Source organism: Ascidiella aspersa, chromosome 7 (assembly GCF_963924565.1).
Source record: "Ascidiella aspersa chromosome 7, kaAscAspe10.2, whole genome shotgun sequence".
Classification (NCBI taxonomy): Eukaryota; Metazoa; Chordata; class Ascidiacea; order Phlebobranchia; family Ascidiidae; genus Ascidiella; species Ascidiella aspersa.
In genome coordinates this window covers 4,251,365-4,274,656 of record NC_139453.1, presented here as the reverse complement: position 1 = coordinate 4,274,656, position 23,292 = coordinate 4,251,365, and the positions used below count along the sequence as shown (strand labels likewise).

The window sequence follows — 23,292 nt, the reverse complement described above, 5'->3', positions numbered from 1 at the left end:
TTTCGGTTTTTAGAAAATCTACTTTTTATGGGGAATATACAGGAATTTTTAACAAAAACCGGTTAGAACCGCCTTAAACTGGTTCAATCAAGAGTTTGAGGCATTTAGAAGCAAAAATGGTTTTCTGTAATATTTGAAAAATTGGCAAGGCTATATGGCCTTGAAGTTTTTTCGTTTTTTAGAAAATCTAATTTTTATGGGGAATTTGCAGGATTTTTTTACAAAACCCGGTTAGAACCGCCTTAAACTGGTTTAATCTAGAATTTAGGGTATTTAGAAGCAAAAATGGTTTTCTGTAATATTTGAAAAATTGGCAAGGCTATGGCCTTACTGTTTTTTCGGTTTTTAGAAAATCTAATTTCTATGGGGAATATACAGGAATTTTTTACAAAAACCGGTTAGAACTGCCTTAAACTGGTTTAATTAAGAATTTGAGGCAATTTGGAGCAAAAATGGTTTTCTGCAATATTTGAAAAATTGGCAAGGCCATAGCCTTGATGTTTTTCGATTTTTAGAAAATCTAATTTTTATGGGGAATATACAGGAATTTTTAACAAAAACCGGTTAGAACCGCCTTAAACTGGTTCAATCAAGAGTTTGAGGCATTTAGAAGCAAAAATGGTTTTCTGTAATATTTGAAAAATTGGCAAGGCTATAGCCTTGATGTTTTTTCGGTTTTTAGAAAATCTAATTTCTATGGGGAATTTACAGGAATTTTTTACAAAAACCGGTTAGAACTGCCTTAAACTGGTTTAATCTAGAATTTGGGGTATTTAGAAGCAAAAATGGTTTTCTGCAATATTTGAAAAATTGGCAAGGCCATAGCCTTGATGTTTTTTCCATTTTTAGAAAAGCCAATTTTTATGGAGAATTTACAGGAAGTTTTTACAAAAACCGGTTAGAACCGCCTTAAACTGGTTTAATTAAGAATTTGGGGCAATTTGGAGCAAAAATGTTTTTCGGTAAAATTGGAAAATTTGGCAAGGTATAGCCTTGATGTTTTTTCCATTTTTAGAAAATCCAATTTTTATGGAGAATTTACAGGAAGTTTTTACAAAAACCGGTTAGAACCGCCTTAAACTGGTTTAATTAAGAATTTGGGGCAATTTGGAGCAAAAAAGTTTTTCGGTAAAATTGGAAAACTTGGCAAGGGTATAGCCTTGATGTTTATTCCATTTTTAGAAAATCTAATTTTTATGGAGAATTTAGAGGAATTTTTTACAAACCCGGTTAGAACCGCCTTAAACTGGTTTAATCAAGAATTTGGGGTATTTAGAAGCAAAAATGTTTTTCTGCAATATTTGAAAAATTGGCAAGGCTATAGCCTTGATGTTTTTTCGGTTTTTAGAAAATCTAATTTTTATGGGGAATTTACAGGATTTTTTTAACAAAAACCGGTTAGAACCGCCTTAAACTGGTTTAATCAAGAATTTGAGGCAATTTGGAGCAAAAATGTTTTTCGGTAATATTTGAAAAATGGGCAAGCCTACTATGGTAATTTTTCGATTTTTAGAAAATCTAATTTTTATGGAGAATTTAAAGGAATTTTTTACAAAAACCGGTTAGAACCGCTTTAAACTGGTTTAATAAAGAATTTGGGGCGATTAGAAGCAAAAAAGTTTTTCTGCAATATTTGAAAAATTGTCAAGGCTATAGCCTTGGTGTGTTTTCCGGTTTTTAACAATTTTTAGAAAATCCAATTTTTGGGGGGAATTTTGAACAAAAACCGGTTAGAACCTCCTTAATCAAGAATTAGGTAGCAAAAAGCTTGTCCAGTATAAATAAAAAGTTGGCGTTTTTTGATGACTTCTACAAAAAACAGAATTTTTATCGGAAACCGCCTTTTATTTTTAAATCTTGTTTTAATCCACTTTAAAACAGAAAAACTTCAACTTCCTGCTGGTTCAAGTTAGTCAATGTCGTAAAACTGACTTGCTGATTCGTTAAACTTTTATTTGGTGCAACAAATCAAATCAACTTGTGCATTTCGTTTAATTAAACAGGAGAAACAAGGTGTACTTGCTTTCCAATATTCACATTCAACTGACTAAGACATCTGATTTTTGCTCTTAATTGGTAAGCAACTATTTGTGTACGATTAGAGACCATTATACCAAACGACATTTTCCTACACGTTTTAATTGATTGTGTTAATTGTTCCTTTTCCATTTATAGTGACATTTCAGTAAAATACACGAAAATCCCAGTCAGTGCCGTAAGCCAGGTTGAGAATCACTGCTGCAAACAACAAAAATGTTTTAATCGTTTGCACACTTTGTGGCAACCCTGCAACCTTAAACATTTATTTTCTATTATTAAAATTTTTACGACGAGCTTTCACTTTTCATGTCATTTTTTAGCAATTCAATTGAAACACATTTAGAGTTCTGAAAAGGCACAAGAAAACAACTTGAAAACATTCGGTTTCAGCAAGCCTAGAAAATGAATGCAGTTTCGCCGACAAAACGAGACACCGATGCTAAAAAATAGAGTAACACGAAAGATGCGACTGGTTAATGAAATCTAAACAAAATATAATTTTTTTGCATAAGTTGAAACGACCATCGGAAAACCAGTCACGATTTGTCTTTTTGAATGTTAAATATTGCTGCGCAAAAGGACGTTCACTTTGTTAAACTTGAAAAACGATTTGAGTGGAAAGATACAATCGCGCATTCTGTTGGGAAAACAACTTAGAACAGAACCGAAAGAAACAAATACAGGCAAACAAATAAATTTGAGAAAAGCAAATCTCGAAAACAAGAGAAAGCGCATCTGTATACAAACGGATTCGCATGCAAATAATTAAAAAAATGGAGATGTAAACTAGTTTTATAAAAATAGCGCACAGCTTCGATTTCCAGAGTTGAATCTTAACTAATGGTAGCAAGTTGTCATGTCAGGGCCGACCATAGCAATCGTTTATTGCTGGTAGCTGCATTCTTCTGGAAAGGTGCACCCTGAACGTTGGATGATGACGTTTGCTGCGAAGTGCCCGCAATTCACGGATTCCTCGATAGATTTTCCTTGGACTAGTTGCGACAAGAAACCTAAGTACAGTTTGACTGGTTAGTATGGGCAGACTTGGACAACTAGATTTATTTTAGCCAATTTAAATTAGAGCATTTTAGTTTTTTTTTAATTAGATTAGAATTGGAATTACCCAATTTCTAAAAAAATCAAATGTCAACTATATTCACAATCAATTTAATTTAAATCGCAAATTGTTCTAATAAGAACGTGAATGGTAAATATCGTAAAAATTACATACGAGTTGTTCCCACCGAAGAGTTTGAAATCCTTTGTTTTAAATGAGGGACAAAAAATGCCGTTGGATAAAGTAGCATTTATGGTAAAATATGAATTAGATTAGAATTAGAATTAGAGCACACAGACAATTCACAAATTAGATTAGAATTAGAATTAGCCGCATTTTGCTCTAATTCATTTAATTAGAAAACTAGAATTATCTAATTGTCTGAGTATAAGTACAATTGTACTGGATATAAGACTACATTTAACAATTTTTTTTCGGCCAAACCTCCAACAAAAGCGTCTCCAGCTCCGTTTGTGTCGATAATCTTGCTTTGTTCCAGCTTAATGACTGGATAGGTTGTTACATCGTGGGGTCCTTAAAGAGGGACAAAAGTTTAGCCACAAGATATTATCAAAAAATAATTAAAAAAAAACTATTAATTAAAGCACCCAATTGACTGGAGCAGCGCTTTTTAACCGATGAGCCATGGAAGGTTGCCAGGTGCGCCGTGAGAAAAGAAAAAAATTAATATATAAAACAAATATATATGTATCACTTTTTTATTCGGCTTAGCTCATCGATTTCACAGTACTATTCAAGATAATATGCAACTACGAAGCCTATATAGTGAAAATATGCCAGCAATTGAAATACCGGTATACTAAAAATCGCGCTTAAGAAACATTGGACTGGGGAAACAGAAACACGCCCTATTTAAGCAACTAACCGTTTGCGACCACAGTACATTGGTCTCCCTGGGTGATCACAACAATTCTTGGCTTGTTGCTGTTCACTTTGGGAAGGCCAGCGAGTTTCTTGGCAATCTCTTCGACCTTTTCGGTGCCAAACTCCTTTTTCTTTGCGAAAACGGCAGCTTCCTGAGAAAAAAAAATAAGCAATGTTGGGTCTTTGGTCTTGATTTCCACAATATTGTAGGTTAAGTAGCAAGTGCGCGCCATATTTCGAAGGTACAGTAACAAGTGGGTACCTCAATCTGAAGGTAAAGTAGCAAGTGTATAACACATTTTGTAGGTACAGTAGCAATAAGTAACACATTTTTTGTGAGTACAATTTTAAATACAAGACATGATACTAAACGATTGTGTGGGTTCTTGTGGGAAATAAGTCAATAGACGACTCTTACTTATAGTAGGGGAATTTTTTTGGGACTTGGCAAAAATAATTTGAAAATTTTAATTTTATAGGTTGAAATCTTCATTTTAAGGTCAAAAAATCGCCTTGTTTATGAGTAATAACTTATCCAACAATTCCACCTATGTCAAAGTATTTTACTTGGATACAATACAGTTTTAATGGTTACACTTAAAACACGTTACGATGGCACAAGTTAAAAACGTTAACAACGCATTAGTCAAGATCTGCTAGAAAGTCTGTATATAATTTGGAAAAATAAACCCCGGTCGTTCTTTATTACAGCATTCAAGGATTGAAAAAAATCTTGAAAAATTGAATCGTGAATTTAATAGCGCACGGGCAGGGCTCCGGATTCGGGACGCGACGAAGTCTTTGATTTGGCTCGAGCAGGACTCGGCATATGTCGGCCGAGTATCAACTATTTGAAACCAACTCCGCAGCGCTGCGCACGTTGTAAACGTTTGAAAAACAATGCTGCTTTTAAATTTCTGGTACGCGTCATACATACAGGGATAAGCTAACCCACCGTCTCATTGCCACACAAGATGTCCACGTAAGGCATGGCGTCCATTAGAGGGTCCATGAAGAACTCGCTGATAAAAGGAGCTGAAAAATACGCAAAGAAACAAAATATAAAAACTCCGCAGACAACAGTGCCCATTCGGTTTAAAGTGTTTTTTTATTTTTTATTTTATGAGGAACGTTTCTGGTCTTAGACTATTCAGCGATAAGCAATACTCAACACCGTACCTCGAATGTTTTTGTAAACATTTTTCCATATTGTTTTTAATTTAAAATTACGTTCACTTGCCTGGTTAAGTCAAATTTATTTGTTTTTTGCTAGTTTTACATGTTGGCAATTTAAACGGCAATGCAGGCAAATTGCAAAAATGTCGAAACCGTCAAACGCAATGAACCGACCAACTAAAATAAAAAAGTGGCCGTGCCAGATGTCTTGATCACACGGAATAAAGGCTTCTGCCAAGCAAGCAATTTAGAAAGATAAGTAGCTAACGAACGCTGCGCAAGAGTCCTACGTTTGTGTATTGATAAAACGTTGCGTTTGCCAAGGACAAACACGTTCCTTTACAACGGTGTCTTATGTTTGCTCTGTACAGACTAGGCGACATTTAAGCAGTCCTATGATAAAACTTTCCGGCGTGAAGTTAATTATTCTTTACGCAGAGTTTTTTTTTATATGCTGCGTCAGCATTTCTGTTCATACGCCACGTGGTAAAGGTGTGACAGCATGGGGCGAAATCTTGTTTTTACTGCAGCCGCTTAGTAGCTTTTCTAAGCGATACGCAGAAAAACACTCAAGTCTGTATTGTTTTTTAATTTGCTAGCTTGTGTGTGAAGTTGATTTATAATAGAAACTAGTGGACCTAAATGAGATTTTCCAACTTGATCAAACGTAAAAATTTAAACAGATAGGACAACACTTACTAGTTGTTTATACTGGACAAATTATAACACGCTGATTTTTTTACCTTATGTAATGTATATTATACAAATTAACGCGAGAAACATACCGGCAAGTCCCATCATAAAAGTTTTTCCATTTTCAGAAGAGTGTTTTGCCACAGCCTGAATTGTTTCTGGTGAGACGGTTAAAAAGAAACCCTTCAAAAAATTATACGAGTTAATTAGTGTTTATATTAAGCGGTTTTGCACAAATTAATATGTTTGTATAAAAAATTTACTGTACGATTTAAACTGTGTTTCAAATAATTTAGGTACACTATGTAGTATGCATGGAACTGTAATGTAGTTAAAAATAAATTATAAAGCTATGTTTCAAATATAACCTGTACAAAAGTGGTCTAGTGAAATATAATGAAAAAGTTTTAACCAATATATGTAAAGTATTTGCAGGATTACCAAACCATTTAAAAAAATCAAAGACAGCCAAAGATTGTTCAACAAAAACAAACAAAAGGTGCTTGGAATATGATTCGAAAACAACACACAATTTTAAGCCATGGTCAGCATAATAACTAATATGTTAAAAAGTTGTTTTATTAAGGCACTTTCAAAACAAAACCGTAAGCACGACAAAAATAAATTAAAAAAATAGTTTAAAACTTTTTGAAAATCATAGAGAATGTTCTTTTCAAAACACAAATCAATTTGTACATTTATAGATTCAAGGTGTGAGGCACACCTGATTTTGCTTAAGATCTGTCAAAAAAAGAATTAAAAAAATTGTCAATCATCATGTAAGGTAGCTTCATAATGAATGGCAAAGCCAAAAAGGCTGAGTAAATCGACATCATCTTGATTTAAGCGACATAAGAGTTTTTTTTAAGTTACATTACCGATCTGGGCATAATATGTACCTCAGGTAAGGTACATTTAAACTTTGTCAAATCCCACTTACGGCAATATAATAATACTTTGCTTTTTCGACCAGTGCCCAGTTCTCAGGTTGTTTGATATGTTCAAACTTGTACTTGTTAGCTGCCGCCAGGTTGGCACAAAGTGATCTACAAAAAAACGTTTTCCTGAAAACCCTTTGTAACAGTACTAGTGACAACGCAACACAAAGGTTTAAAAAAATCCGAAAAAATTTGGCAAAAGAAAACATCAATGTGTATGCTGTTACTTGTAGTATGTACCATAGAACACCCTCTTAAATATCAAATATCAAATAGTATTTGCTGCCTAACATAAAAATAAAAAGCATGTTTTATAAATTCAATATATATAATGTATTGCTGTTAGTTTCACAATATATTTAAGCAACAAAAAAAACATATCTCTTTTTAAAAACATGTTCATAAAGAAAATACAATATATAAAATGTATTGCTGATAATTTAATAAGTAACTTAGAAAAAAAAATTATAAGAAAAAATCATTTGCCACCTTAAAATTTCTAGATAGTTCCCCTAAAAACCTTCAACCAAACCAACCTGTTATGGCCGCAAAGTAGTACAGAGCAGAGTCCGGTTGGTTCCTCATTTTGCTTGTAATAAGCTGTCCGCACACCAACCCCTTCCGCCTTTTCCTTTAGAATTTCCCCAAACTTATCCTCACCAATACAACCAACAAAAGTTGTGCTTTGTGGCTTTTTAAGAATCCACTGGATAAATAAACTAGTGTTAACAATAGTTTTTCTTGCAGTTCAGGAGTACCAGCTGTCAGATCTTACTAGAGATAGGCTGATATAACAATTTACCGATAAAAAACAATATATAAGTCTATCTGTATTATTTCACTTCTGCTGATATGTAGGTTGATTAAAGTTAGACCATATTTTGGCCGATATTTTACTTCGAAAATATATATGCACTTTTTCCGAAAAAAACAGACAAAATTCATATTTTTTACCAAAAAAATTGCTTCCCATCAGGCCAAGTTACATGTAAAATAATAGTTTAATAAATATAGGTAGATAAACTGAAACGTTTTCGGATTTTATTTTTAACTAAAAAAAAATTAAATCCTTATCGATATCAGCCTTTCTTAACCTGGGGTAAATTTCCTCATTTTAGGGGGTAAATAAGCTATCAATTAAATTGTCCACACCAGTTGACGGGACAGAAAAAATGTGCCAGCTGTATATTGGTAACCTACTTTCTTAGTTTAGATCAACTGCTAATTTGAAGCTAGCCTAGTAGCCAATTGATTCTTCATCATCTAATGTAAGTAACGTAATGCTTTGCTATTATTGATACTTCTTTTAGTTTATTGGCAACATCGCTGTCTCTATGTTACTTCATTTGTCATTGCCAAAAGCAAGGGCAGCCGTTGCATTGAATATAACTGATTTAATTTGGTAATTTTGATTCATAATAAATTGGCACCATTTTATATATTGAGGGTAAATCTGATATTCATCTTTGTTAAAAGGACGCAAAAACATTGGAAATATTTTGTAGGGCATATGTTTGTGAGTGTGTGTAAAGGGTAACAATGTTTGACACCCTTGAACTAGTTTTGACCAAATTCTCAATTTTCAACAGACAAATAGACCAAGTTCTGTAATAAACTTTCAGGTATAATTAATTAGTAGGCCGTTAATTGTCAATAGCACCTACATAGTGTTAAAATTATGCAAATGTGATTAGTATTGGTGTGTTAAAAATTTACGGGCTTTTCAGTGGACAAACTTTTAACTAGTTAACTTTAAAAAAAATTAAAAATGTATTGTGTGCTGCATGTTTGAAACCATAAGTGTATACAACTTTTTAGAATGTACAGTGACAATTCTGTTGGCTTAAATCTGGATTTTTAACTCACATTCTATCACTTTGCAAAATCAAGATAGATTATAAAAGATGTCCTCAGGGTAATGGTAGTTAATAAATCTTCTCTTGTTAAATCAAGATAAACTTTGAACTTACCTGGGCGACTTTGATGGAATTCTGAGTGGCACCTCCAGCAATGTAATCAACAGGAAACATATCCACCATCTCATCATACATTGGCTTATGCTTTTCCTCAGCCAAGATGGCATCATTCTCCTTCATTCCGTACCTTCACATTAAAAAAGTTTCAGAGCCCATGACTGAATTTCTTGTGCAGATTTATCTCAAAGTTGTGTGATTGTGTTTTTTAGAACCTAACTTTATCCTAGAAATAATCACGCTACGCATTTACAAAATCTGGTTTGTTAGTAACTTTCTGTATTTTCGCTATTTACCCATAATTTTGTTTGTGACATATTTTATGAACTGAGTGACATTGCTTACTTTATATACAAAAAAATGATTTAAAATAATTTGAAAATTCATCATTTGAATAGAGCTGTAAAATTTATACCTAAGTTACACTACACTTAGCTATGCTAACTGCGTTTAAACAAAACAAACATGCCCGACAACTAAGGTTGATTTTTAGTTTGTAAAAAGAGGTTTAATTTTTTTTTTTCAGTTTGCAAAAAATTGTTGTTCTACTTACTTTTCCAAATATCCCTTTCCGACAGTGGCAGAAATATCAAGGAGGGGGTTTCCCATCCCAAAAAGAATTCCTTCACTGCAAATAAACAAAAAAATTTGCTATTTCAAACTATAAGACAATATACAACTTTATGCAAAATACCTTAATAGGTAGATAAAAGTATTGTGCAAGAGACTGTTTCATATGCGCAAACTAGACTATTTGTGTTGTAGCAGAAAATAAAATCAATTTTTGGTTTATTATTTTAAAATCCAGCTAACAGATTTAGGATGAAAACAGTTGCCAGCTTAGTTGAATTATTTTTAGAAAATCGGGATTTATTTATGCTGGTAATCAAACTTTACTAAGCCACGACTCCTTTACCAATATTTGAGACTGGATATAATCAAAATTAAAATTTTTTTCATTTAAAAACATTTTAGGCATCAGAGACCAGCAAGTGTTGTTTCTTTAAATGTTTCGATACTATCAATTCACTGTGTTGAGCTTCTCAGCGGCATTGCAATTCACAAAACATTACAAGCCAGATTTGCATAGCAAATAATCTTTTGATATCTGTTCTAAAGGTAAAGATAAAATTAAAAAAAAATACTGCTGGCGTGCTCGCTTCCATAAAAGAACGCAGCACTCCTACTAAATGCTCTACGTATACGTATTGATTTGAGAAATATCTTTCAGACCAAAGTTAAGTGAATGAATTGCCAACATGAGGTGGCCACTCAGTGGTCAGTGGCTGGACAACGAACGCTAAGGTCATTATCACAAGAAACGTGATCTCCCAGCGCAGACCTCTGGCTATTCAAGCAAGTTCTCTTGTAGCAACAACCAACCCAAGCCTAAATAAAGCTTCTTTGTCGCTGGAAAAATTGGCTATTTGGTTCTAGGAAATTTCCCCTTAAACCTCTAGTTTTTTTTTATATATTAACGATTTATCCATGTATGTGTACAACTGTGAAACTTGTATAGAAGGAATTTTAAACTGAATGGTTTTAAAAAAATGGACATGATTTCAGCCAGCTGCAGCTTTTCTGCAAAGTTTAAAAAAACAAAATTAGAAACTCTGTTAACTGGCATAAATGGCTTTTCGGTCCAAAATAAGCAGGTGTACCGTTACTGAGTTGCCACAATTTGACGCACAATACACATGACCAGTGTCAACTGACGCGTGACCAACACCCAGAGAGCAAGTGGTATCAGCGCTTCACAGTGGATTCTGCTCCATGCTGTTCTACTTGTTACAGCTTTATAATCGCAGTTTGAATCACTGTGTTTTGTTATGTTATGTATTTACTCAACGAGCAATATCAACTGACTATAGTGACTCTGCCTGGAGTTCAAGAAGTTCAGGAAAGGTATTTTTCTTGGTCTGTTCCTTAGAGTCAGGCATAACAAGGAATGTGTAAAAGACTAGGCAGTCATCAGCTCTCGTCCAAGGGCCAGCTTTACTTAGCCATAGCACCCCAAATCGCTAAAGCAGGGGATTTTTCTTGCAACAGAAAAAAATTACAATAGAATTTCAAACAGCGGTTTCATAGCTTTATATTTGAGTCTTGCTATCTGGTGTTTTTAAATTTATAAACATACTCAATGAGCAATATCAGCCGAGTGAACTCTGTCTAGAGTTCAAGAAGTTTAAGGACAGGTATTTTAGCAGCCTGCTCCTTGGAGCCAGTTGTGACAAGGAACGTGGAAGAGACTAGGGCAGCCATTGGTCGTCGCCCTACCGGCTAACGCCTACTTACCCATAGCAACCCCAACGCTAAAGCAGGGGATTTTTGATGCTGAAAAAACTTACAATAGAATTTCGACAGGTGGTTGTCTACTTTGTATTAGCGGCTGAAATCACTGTGTTTCGCTATCATGTGTACTGAAATTTGTGAATATACTCAATATCAGTGAAGGACAGGCACCTTAGCGGCTTCTTGGAATCGGCTCTATGACAGCCATCGGCCCTCGTTTTAAGGGCCAGCGCTTTACTTATCTATAGCCAAAAAGCTAAAGCAGCTCATTCTGCTTGCACCACAAAAAACTTACAATACAATTTCAACCGGCGCTTTCGAAACATCATCTTCATCATCCTCTTCGCTAGTGATGTCATCGCTACTACCAAACAAAAAGTTGTCCCCGTCACTACTTGAACTGCTGGATTCGCTGCTCGACGAAGAAAAGTTGTCGTCTACTTCTTCCAATTGTTCTTCGTCTGACGAACTAATTACCGCGCCCATGACTGATTTTTTTGGTGCAGATTTATCTCAATGTTGGTTTTTTTACATCATAATTTTTTGCTTGAAACAATCACACTACAGATTTATGAAAATCTGGTTTGTTAGTAACTTTCTTTACTTTCATTTACTAATGATTTTGTTTGAAACATTTTTTACAAACTGAGTGACATTGGCTTACTTTATATAGACAAAAAGCATTATGTTTTAAAATAATTTGAAAATTCAGTATTTAAGACTGTGAATTTTATACCTAAATTACACTAACTGTGGTTGAATTCACATCCCCTGGTGGAATATGTTCATATTCCCTCAACAACCACTCAATAAATATAGATAAGTACATTTTAAATAACTACACTGCCATAAATTTGCTTTGCTACAAACTGCAACTTGTTGTTCCTGAATATAGCTCACAAAGACAGTCTCAGATCTGTTAAGTGTTACACGCTGCACAAGAAAATGCCCCCAGGCACTTTAAGTCTATACACATCGTTAGATGTTGCTTGTCAACTTTCCAAAGATGTTTGTGGTTTGAAGGAGTCAATTAGGAGAAGATTAGTGCAGATAATCCCATAATCTATTGCAGGGTTTTTTAACCAGGGGTGCAAAACTGTTCCAAAGGGGTCAGGGGTTGTGAAACAACACAGAAAATGCATTACTGTAAAAAAATGCTTTGCTCAGTTAAATGTAAAAATAACTCACATTGTGTTATCAGTTTCTTGTATCAATATAAAATTACAAAAGTAATGTTATTTAAGCAATTATGGAAGGGGTGCAGCAAGAAAAAGGGTTATGAACCACTGATCTAGGGCAACTTCTTTCAATAATTGCAAGTGTTTTACATGTGTATAGATAAACAAAAATATTTTGCCTAATCCAAAAAAATTGTTTGTGTTCATTACAAGCATTTAATAATACTGGTTCAATAAGTAACACTCAAAGTTAATGAAAAAGTGTCCTATAAACATTGACCGGAAGTTTTCCTCTATGAATAATAATATTTTCTGGATATGTAATTTTATGTATTTGGTTTCATGATTTTCAATTAGAAGTTTAAACAATAAAAGTTTATGAAACTGTGTCTACTTGGCCAAAGTTTTTACTAAACAACAGAAATCAATATATTAGTAATGCAGAATTTTAATTATTTGTAAAAAAATTGTTATGTTTTTCTTGAATCAATAACGTCCCTAGTATTAATTTTTATGTTACATAATATGAATACTGCTTGATAGATCAAAATGCTTAAAGTGAAAAAACAATAACATATTTAGTCCTGGTATAGTTAAAACACAAATAGCAAAAAAAGAACTTTGATACAAACTTAATACTACTTTCCACATAAAACATAGTAATGGATTTAACTTATACCTAGATGAAGATTTATTAAAATAATTTCCGAATCATAACAGTGTTTAAAAATGCACAACAACCTTATTCACCTTTTAAAGATAATAGTGGCTAATATACAATCAAAAGGAAATGCTTTGAAGCTGTTGGAATTAGAGCCACTTTATAAATCAAATAGAAATTGGCGTTTGTGTGTGGAAATAAACTGACACACAACTTAGGAAATACATCTTTGTATTCTTATCCTGAGTTTTTTGGCCCTTTTTGTTGAGATCTTAAGTGACAAATGAGTAAATTTAGGCAGACATTAGGTTTGGCACGACGCGACCTGTATCGAATCACAAGTTCCAAAGGCCCAATTCCATTTCAGTACCTTAACGCTAAAAATCTTTGGTGTGAATTTTTTACCCAAAAACACACCAATGAAGTCATTTTGCATTAAATGTGAAAAAAAACATTTCTGGTTTAAATATAACACAGAAAAATTTTGGTGTAGGATTTCACCCCAAAAAAGATGGTCGAAAATCTCTGGCGGGCACAAACTGGAATGCAGTCGGGACCCCAGGTTTATGTACAACTAGGTCTCAGAATCCTATCATTTCAACCTGTAGTACACCAAATCCATAACTGTCGATTAATGATACAAGCAAGGCAGGCCAAAAACGACAACCAGCCTACAGTTGTTCGAACTCACAACCACAGTCATACCGGGACTGGACGGGGGACGCTTTTGGTGTAGCAATGTAACGTAAGCCATAATCGTATCTGTTAGTCAAAAAGCAGCTTCAGAAGGGTGAGATCACAGTTGTTAACACACATATGCATATGAAGTGTTCGATATATGGATCGAAATGTACCATATGGCATTAAAAATAAATTTAGTGCACCTGTCACAGAATGTAGACCCAGTCTTCATTTCATTTCAATTCACAACAAGATCAAGGGTATGCAGGTGTACAATAATGTTTTTACACACCTGAGTTTAGCATCTTACCAAAAATTGGTATTTCTTCCAAATTTAGGTGAGCAATATATTAATTCAAGTGCGCACACAAATTTTTTAAAAAAAAATATTGGTTGTGCACCTGCCATAGAATGCTAGATGCAGATTGCAGATTAGAAAAAATAGGATGCACATTTGCAGACTACAGTGCATTGTATGACATTTTTGAACGAGCAATAACTGTGGAACGAAAAAAACAAACCAAACATACCGAAATTCTACTGTAATGGCTAAAAAATGACTTTAGCTGCCATTTTTTGTAATTTAAAACGTACGTTCATGGTATAATTCTACAAGGAAATAAAAAACAACCAAATACAAAGCAATTTGTAAATTTTTAATGTTATACTTGTTGAGAAAAACCTTTTAAATTGAGTAAAATTGATGGAACTAAGGACTTACCTTATCTCTGGCATTTTGACGATATTTTGCACGTGGAGTGGGCAAACAGCAGTACAAGACTAATCCTACGACTGAGACCGAAAAATTGAAACCTTTCGTTTATATAGGTCGTAAAGGGAAATAACCCAATTTTGTAGTCCCTAAATAGATATTAGTAAATACATTACAACAGTTGCGAATTCATTGTTGATAGCAGTTCTATATATTACGCTATTTTAAACTCTGGGTTAACCAAACTAATATTATAAAAAACAGTAAATTATTACAATTTTTTTAAATCGTAGTACGATAGACGTATAAAGACATTTTCAAAGACCGTCGATCACATCATATGAATTTTGTTGAAAACTGTTGACATTTGCAAGACAGTTTTTCACTATCTTTGCACAATTTTGACCTACTCGGTTGAAATACAGGCAACACTGTGGTATACTAGATCCTTGAAGTCACAGCGATGTCTCAGTAATATTGCACACAAAATTGATTTGGCATAAGAACCCAGTTAAGCACCGAAGAACCCGAAGTTCGAAGGCTAAATATTTATAACATTAATGCACGTTCGTTTCCATTGTATCACTTTAATCTGTAATGTGTAAAATAATTTGCATTTGGGTAACGAACTTTTATGTTGATAAAACCAGTTATTGACCTAGGCCTACATAATTTAATTTACGTGTTGAACACGTCATTTTGGTCTTTGGCGAACAAATGCTAATTTACAAGCCAAATCTCGGGCATAATTGGCTGGTAATCATTTAGAAAAAATCTTTATTGATTTTCAGCACGATTGTATTACTGAAAAGCGATTAGTGACGGATAAATTTTGAAACGGGACATTTTAGAAAGGGATACTTTTGCCTTTACCTGCGATTTATTTATTACTTAAAATTCAATCACTGTATAAATTTAACTCAACATTGCGCATTTCAATGCAAATGTTTAATAGACAAGAGGAAGCACGTATACGCTTTGCCTTTAAGACTCATAGTTTACAATGCAAAACTTTTGACTGACGCCTTATTGTAACCACAGTCGCACACAGTGGTTGTATGAAACAGAAAAGCTACCAGTGAGTCTCAAACTGTGTGTAGTGTGCCGCAGAACGTTTTTGTAATATTAAAAAATAACCTATATTTGGATTACAAACATATTTTTCCAAGAACGCAAGACCTAAATGCATTGCACACTAATCTTTAGATAACCCAAGTTTATAACGTTCAGCTAGGTCTATTACCTTGTCTATTATTTGGATACTTGGATTAAATTATAATTTGAATGGTTGTGTAAAAGCTTGTTTTTGATTTTTTAGCGAACAACGGTTTGAAAAAAACTTTGAGTGCCACTGTAAACGCTAAACAGAAGATAAATAGGTTCTAAACAGCACGAGTGTAAAACATATCGCGGTGAAATGAAAATCGCAAGTATTTCTTACAGGGTTTGCTTTTCAATTGCAATCGCTTTCTTGCTTACGCTGGACAATGTCTGCTATCTTGGACATTGTATGGGAGGTTGGTATAGTAGGTTATATAAGGTTTGTTGTAACTAGGGATGCCCGACAATATCGGATCGGACCTGATACCTTCTGCCATATGGAACTATCGGTGCCGGTTGCCGGTGTTGTTCCGATATTTATAAAAATTCAGCCAAGCTTTGCGACGAATCGCAGCAATTTCTACCACGGTAAAATTAACGAAACATAGAAGAGCAACAACTGTAGGTAACTAAACTTCCTACCGCTAACGAAAAGCTTGGCCTAAAAACACATTTGAACAGATAGCAATCGCTCTTCCGGCAAAAACGAAGTAATTTTCATTTTATTCACTTAGTAAATAAGCTGGGTAACGCTTTCTCGTTTTAATTATTAACCCTGGTGAAGTCAGCTGGTGTCTGCTGCCGAAACGTCACTTTATAACTCTGTTTACAGCAGAAGAGCGATTTCTATCTAGCGATATGTTGCCTGGTGGAGCTCTATTTTTTAATACCTGAACGTTATGATTTAATTTTACCTGTTTGAGCGAAGTAATGACAGTGTTGTAAACAAGTCATTTTGAAATAACTTGAGTCCCAGTCAAGTCATTTGAGAAATAACTTAAGCCAATTCAAGTATTTTGCAAAGAATAACAAGTCAAATCCCAGTCCAAGTCATCGGTTGCCCAAGTCAAGTCCCAGTCAAGTCATTATGAGAGCAAGTCAATTTCAAGTCATGTCATTGACATAAGAGTAAATTGTTAAACCATTAAAATTGGTAAACTCATTCGATAAGGGGTGAAAATTTAACTAAAAAATAACACAAAGGCAATATACAACAATATCAATGTTTAATGTGCAAAACTTGGGATACATTTTAATAAAAAACACTTAATTTAATCCCGAGATATTTAATAACATGGCTTAAGTCAAGTCAAGTCATTCTGGCCAAAAGACTTAAGTCAAGTCAAGTCATTTTTCCCAAATGACTTAAGTCAAGTCAAGTCATTTGAAAACAGTGACTTAAGTGCACTTAATTCAAGTCAATGACTTAAGTCATTACAACACTACCCGAACCCCACCCTAAATACATCACTAACTCCCCTAAGAATTTTCACCCCTACCATTACCCCACCCGAGTCATTACAACACTGAGTAATGACGCCGTTGTGTAACGGGTCCGATCGAGATACATTTTGTGTATAACATGCGGAATAGCATCAGAATAAAATTTAACTATATCGGTCATCACTAGTTAAAATAACTTTCAGAATAAGACATTATCGTCGCGTTTCTTAATTGACGTAACTTTATGGCGTTTGTGATGCAGACAACATAGGGGACCCGAAAACAGACCGAATGGTTCTGCTGAGCAGTGTTTCGGTGATTTTCGAGGTCGGACAAAAAGTGGACACAGCTCCTGCCACACAAAGCACAGTTACAGGTTGGCAAAAATATGTTAGTTCGTCGTTACTCGGCTCTCCAAAACGTATTTTATTCCGATACGGATACCCCTGCAAATTTTGGGCCCAAAGTGTACGTTTGAATTCCAAAACTCACACAAAAACTAAATAAAATGGTGTGTGCAAAGCTACTTTTTATGCCTAAATTTTGATCAATGAAGGTTACCAATGTTGACAATGAATAAAGAGTTATTCGAAACGTTCAAAATTCTACTTATACTTCTGTATGGGCTTTAATATTCTTACTACGTCTTACTAAAACCTCCAACCATTATGCTCCGTAGGTTACCCAAGTTTCCAAGCACTAAAGCATTTAAGCTCAACTATCCGAAAAACATTACGTTTAACATTTCAGTTTAAATAGATTTGCTTATATTAGTGGAACAATGACGTCATTAGGCATCGGCTCGGCGTACATATGCCAAAAATATCGGGTATCGGACGACGATATGCTGCAAAGTATCGGACATATCTGATTGAGTTTGTCATTTTTAGAAACAACAGTCGCTGTCACGGTTACATCGCCAGCACCAAAGGCCACGTCAGCATTCTACACTTTCAGCGGGCAAATTGACGCCATGAAGACCGTTGTTATCCCACTGAACGTGACGTCACCAAACCTGACCAGAGATGACGTCACAATTATGACCATGTCACCAAATCAAGGTTAGCAATGCGCGACACCGCTTGATTTGCACCTTTTGAGGAATTTAGTTGTTTGGTAAATAACAAACTCCGACGGTTATACAAGTTGTACATAAAATATTGGTTCTTAACCTTTTTAGTGCCGCTACCACTGAGAATGACTTGAAAGGATTCCTGTTAACTCTTTTGACCAATTATATAAAGGGTATAACGGTAATAAATGGAACACATTTAAAAAAAAAAGAAAAAAGTTTTAAATCGCCAAATAAACCGTTTTATACTGACTGACCACAAATTTAGATTCACGGAGATAAAAGACTGGAAAAAGTATTTGATTTATTTTTGTGACATGCTTGGAAAAAGGTGTTAAGGGGTGGTTTCAAAATATTATTTATGTTTAGAGTGAGCCAGTGTTTAGGATCTTTGTAGTGTTGTAACCAGGGCTGCGGAGTCGGTTAAAAACAACCCGAGTCGGACTCCGGCCAAATGTAAGATTTTGTCGAGTCCCGAGTCCAGCTCTGACTCTACAGCCTGTATTTTACCCATTTACGCAACTAAATTAAGGTCGATTTTCTGCAATCCACTCATATTGGTGTCATAATTGATCCACCCGCATTACAGGGTTTAAAAATATTTCAAATTTGCTATTACACTTTTACAACTTACATTTTGCCGCCTTAACAGTTTTAAAATTTGATACTGCGCATGCGCATGTCGGACTCGGGTAGTTTTACGCGGTCTTACTCGAGTCCCGAGTCCGCAGAACAAACCGACTCTGTCGAGGCCCGAGTCCGACTCCTAATCCGCAGCCCTGGTACTTGTAACGACCTTGCTGATATCAAATGACTTGACCTAATTAAGTCACTTTGAAAAAATTATTTGACTTGACTTCTTCAGTCTTTTGGACTTGACTTAATTGATGGTGTCAAATAGTTTGGATTGAAGTTAAGTGTTTTCATTAAATATTTTCAAAAAAGAAAAGTATTTCGCTTAAGTTTTTTAGGTAAAAACAATTTGCCTGCGTTCCGTTCTTGTATATTTTAATGAAGACAATTGCTTATATAGATATTTTAAATCTTTAACGTTTTATTTTTATGTTAATGCCTTGACTTTGATTTTACATTCTCTAATGACTGACTGGGAATTGACTTCAACAACTGACAATTTAATCTGCGACTTGTTATTTTTTGAAAGAGTTGACTTGGACTTAAGTTATTTTTCAAAGTGACTAATTGTTTACACACTATAGTAATTTGCACTTCAGGAACCGAAGTGAAGACATTTTTTCTTGATACAAATACAGCAAATGGACATCGTGTGGTGGTTGTGCAATTCAGAAAAGTGAGTAGTTTATTGAAATAAACAGATGTCTGTGTGGTAAAAGTTATATAGGCAAACCATAATCAAGTTGTTTTTGAAATAAAGATAGGGTATTAGCAATAAACAAAATAAAAATATTATGAAAAATTTTAAGTTAGCATTTCGTTTCGTTTTCCGAAACGTGGACGGTTTTTGTTTTGTTTCCCAATTTATATAGTTCATTTGTAAAGTCAGGAAAGCACAACTGTTTTAGAAGACAACTGATTGGTTGACCCAATTGTCTTTTACCTTTCTATGTGCTTTATATATTTAGTTTTTGCAAGCTACGTAAAAATGTAAACTAAACTTTTGAGATATGTTTTGTTAACCGAACCTTTAAGGTATCGAAGCAAAATTTCGGCAACTATACTGTAGCCGTGCAGAGCCGGTACTTTCCAAGTTTCAAAATCGGCTTTGCCCTGGTCCAGCAAGGCTTCACCTTGAAAAGTTACGAGATCATAATAGGAACTTCGTTGGCGGGTTCCCTACTCTTGTTCCTGATTGCTGGCTGCCTAACTTGCTACGTACTCAGGCTGAGGAAAGAAAGAGATTTGCGTGAGTAGGCTATAGGGTTAAATGCTAATAGGCGCTAACATTTTTTACATTCGATTAACATCAGGACTCTGATGTCAAAATAGACTTGGTATTAGATCCGAAGCCTTCTTAGTGTTAGGCCTATGTGAGGTTCAAACTTCTACAAAGGTAAATTTAACATTTTATTAAAAAATTGGACTGATTTCTTGATTTTAAGATGCAGCTTAACTGTTTAGATATTAAACATTGTGTGGATGAAATTCAACCGTTAGTAAAATTTACAATAAAATGTTGTTAATCCTATTTTCGACATTAATCGTAAATAACTTTTGCATGCTGTCGTAGGATCAACAACGGGTGAAAGAAACACATTAAGGTGAGTTCACTAAATTAACTTAACTTGTTTTCAACAGTTGTTTACCTTGCAATGCCAAGAAAATGTTAAGAGATTGCTAAAAATACACTTTGGGCAAACGTTTATCAACAAAGTTTTAATTTAATCTATGGAGATCCTTACGTTATTAAGTTAAATATAAGAACTGTTTTGTTGTAGGAATATGTAAGTTAAAACCACAGGCTTTAAGTAAATTTAGATTTTTCCAGGGGAGCCACGTTTCTTCCCTCCCGCTCAGGATCAAGAAGCCTTCCTCTTGTGGAATACGAGGACTTTAAAGATACGACTCGTTGTGTGGATAACGAAGACCCCGAGCACCACTACACCTACCTGACAACCCCCCCACCCAAACAGGGTGAACCTCTACCACAAGATCAGTACTCCATTGGGTCTGGCCAGCAAACAGGCTCACTGCCTCGCGGTATGTTTCATGATGTGTCTTCTCAACAGCAGCAAGTTTTACAGACCGGTTCACTCCCGCGTAATTTGCTAGCTAGTTTAGCCTCACAACAGAAGAACACTGGCTTAACCTCTCAGCAGCCTCTACAAACGGGATCACTGCCACGTGGTCTGATGGCCAATTTAGCCTCTCAGCAGCACCAGTCTGCTTTAACCTCTCAGCAGCCTCTACAAACGGGATCACTGCCACGTGGTCTGATGGCCAATTTAGCCTCTCAGCAGCACCAGTCTGCTTTAGCCTCACAGCAGCAGGCTGGTTTTGATTCCAGTAAAGTTCCTGGCGGTTCTTACGCCGACATGAGGCGTCGGCGCTCTGTAGATGAAGGTGAACCTGGATACGTGCAACCGAACACCGCTTTGTGAGTTTTAGGTTGACTTTAACTCTTACCAATTAGTTAAAACAATCGAGTTTTTTTTTAACGGAATTATTTATATTCCCACATCATTGTTGCGGTCTTGCAAACATTTGCGTTAGAAATTTGTTGGAATATTTTGATCAGGACTAATAGGAACGTTGGTTTTACCGAAGGCCGATTTATGGTAGTCAAATGTTTTTAAACATTCACCTAAATATACGCAATTTAAAAATGAACTTACCGGCCCTTTAGAGCATATTTTTTTTTTATCTTTTTGTGGTACTTTGGGCCGCTACAGCGTGGCAAAATATATACATGTATAATTTTATAAATATGGTTTTGTGGTTTAAAAATGACTGAAATATTTCTCTTTTCAGTTCGGGTAGCAAGGAAATCATAATCACCTATCACGAACCACATCCCCTGGAGACAGACCAATACATCTTACCGACCTCTAGCGACAACCCAGATTACGCTTACCTGCCGTGTAATGGCAGCAAAGAGATCCCGCATTCGTACGTGAACAGCGGCCAAGAAACAGAAGAAGTAGAACCTATCAATTACGACACTATAGGTTGGAAAACTTTAAGTTAACAAAATCAACGAAAGATTGAAATCCAGCGAGTGCTGGGCGAGTGTATTGCTTTTGATTTACATTCTAAAGTACCAGTTGTCGCTCTGCCACGAGGAAATAGTTTTGTTCAATAAACAAGCATGTTATTGCCAAGTTATTGTGTGTGTTTTTTCGCAGCATATAACTTCTAAGTAATTAAAACGGAACATAGGTAATATTTATAACGGAAAAGGGCTAATTTAGACGCAAGGCGGAAAAAGGATTAAATTGGTTTTATTGGAACGGAATTATTCTAAAGAGAACATAAGTTTTCAAGAAGAGGTTTAACGAAATATGCACTTTTCCAGTTATATAGTGATAAAAAAAAGTAGAAGTTGCAATGTGGAAGGTAATACGGTAGAAAAACATAAGAGAGTTCAGTAATAAGACCGAAATTAGAACATCATCAACGTCGGGACAAAACACAGTTCGAAATTAGACTAAAACAGGACTAATAAATACCTAATATAGTAGAATAACGTCCAATTTAAAACAATATCTAGATTGCAAGATTAGGGCCTATACAACCTTTTACCTAACCTTAAATCAATAAGTTCCCTAATAATTTCAAAACTAACCCAATTTTAAACCCGACCATCAACCACCCCGAACCCCAAACAGGGGCAAATAATCCGGTGCCAAAACAGGGGTGGTCCACCGCGGCCGGTTAAACTAGATCGCCCAGACGTCGATAGCATAACGACCGAAGGCGGACTGGTATTATACCGCATATTATGGTGTACCATTTCCTTGTGAGTGTAAATAAATGTGTAATCTAAATTGTAAGCGAAAGTAAAGTTCCGTATTGTATATAAAATGGGTCGAGCAAATACTTTCCATAACTAAAGTAGGATGCGGCCTTCGTGAAAGAAGTTATCTCGCTTAAGAAGGCATGAGCGACGTCGTGCTCTATCCAGGGCTGCGGAGTCGGACTCGAGTAAGACCACGTAAACCTACCAGAGTCCGACGTGCGCAGTGCCAAATTTTAAAACTGATATGGCCGCCAACGGGAAATTGTAAAGGTCGATAGCATATGGTAGAATATTTTCCAACCATGTGTTGTGAGTGAATGAGTTACACGACACCCCTATAAGTGGATTACTTAATATCAACGTTATTTTAGTTACGTAAATTGGTGAAATACAGGCTGTAGAGTCAGCGCCGGACTCGGGACTCGACGAAATCGCACATTTGACCGGAGTCGGACTCGGGGTTATTTTTTTGACCGGAGTCGGACTGGGGCTAGTTTTAACCGACTCCGCAGCACTGGCCTATCTGTCTCTTTTGTTTCATGTCAGCGACCGAGCGGCGAACATGTGTGATCGGTCGACCAACCGGCTGACCAACTTCATCATTTATATAGTAGATTGCGCTTTAGATATCGTTGCAGTAACCTAGGTCTTATATTGTGTTCGCAACAAGAGTTTAAAAATATTACTGCAGCAAAAAAATCATCAATCTAAATTATTTACAAACCAATATCTCAAAGTAAAGTAAGAGATCTCGATAAGTTTACTAAATTTGTAAGGCCGAATTTATACCTTAAGAATGAAGTTTGAAGAAACAGCGATATACGCGGAAATTTAAATCGCAAGTCGAAACTAAAAAAAAAAAACGTTTTAACTTTGAATTTAAAAAAACACGAGTTTATCAAAATTGTTTCGAGAAGAACATCTGCTAAAAATGTGCTCGTCATTGATTTGTTAT

At 35.2% G+C, this 23,292-nt stretch overlaps 1 protein-coding gene across 1 annotated transcript; it reads right to left on the bottom strand.

The window, feature by feature from the left end:
- Positions 1-2,067: 2,067 nt before the first annotated feature.
- LOC146137322 (adenosine kinase-like) lies at positions 2,068-11,609 on the bottom strand. Its single transcript, XM_083393186.1, has 10 exons — positions 11,350-11,609; positions 9,316-9,390; positions 8,760-8,892; positions 7,326-7,495; positions 6,792-6,897; positions 5,944-6,034; positions 4,938-5,017; positions 3,984-4,134; positions 3,542-3,631; positions 2,068-3,050 (listed from the first exon to the last, which is right to left on the bottom strand). Exons 1-10 carry the CDS (start codon positions 11,538-11,540, stop codon positions 2,923-2,925), a joined length of 1,215 nt encoding a protein of 404 aa, XP_083249312.1. The 5' UTR covers positions 11,541-11,609; the 3' UTR covers positions 2,068-2,922.
- Between the last annotated feature and the right edge of the window lie 11,683 nt (positions 11,610-23,292).

Excerpts from the sequence above, each read along its gene's own strand:
- LOC146137322 (XM_083393186.1), bottom strand. The coding sequence starts at position 11,540 with ATGGGCGCGGTAATTAGTTCGTCAGACGAAGAACAATTGGAAGAAGTA. Across the intron at positions 8,893-9,315 it reads GGAAAGGGATATTTGGAAAA|GTACGGAATGAAGGAGAATG; the intron begins GTAAGTAGAACA and ends TTTAATGTGAAG. Across the intron at positions 6,035-6,791 it reads CAAAGTATTATTATATTGCC|GGTTTCTTTTTAACCGTCTC; the intron begins GTAAGTGGGATT and ends AATTTTTTGAAG.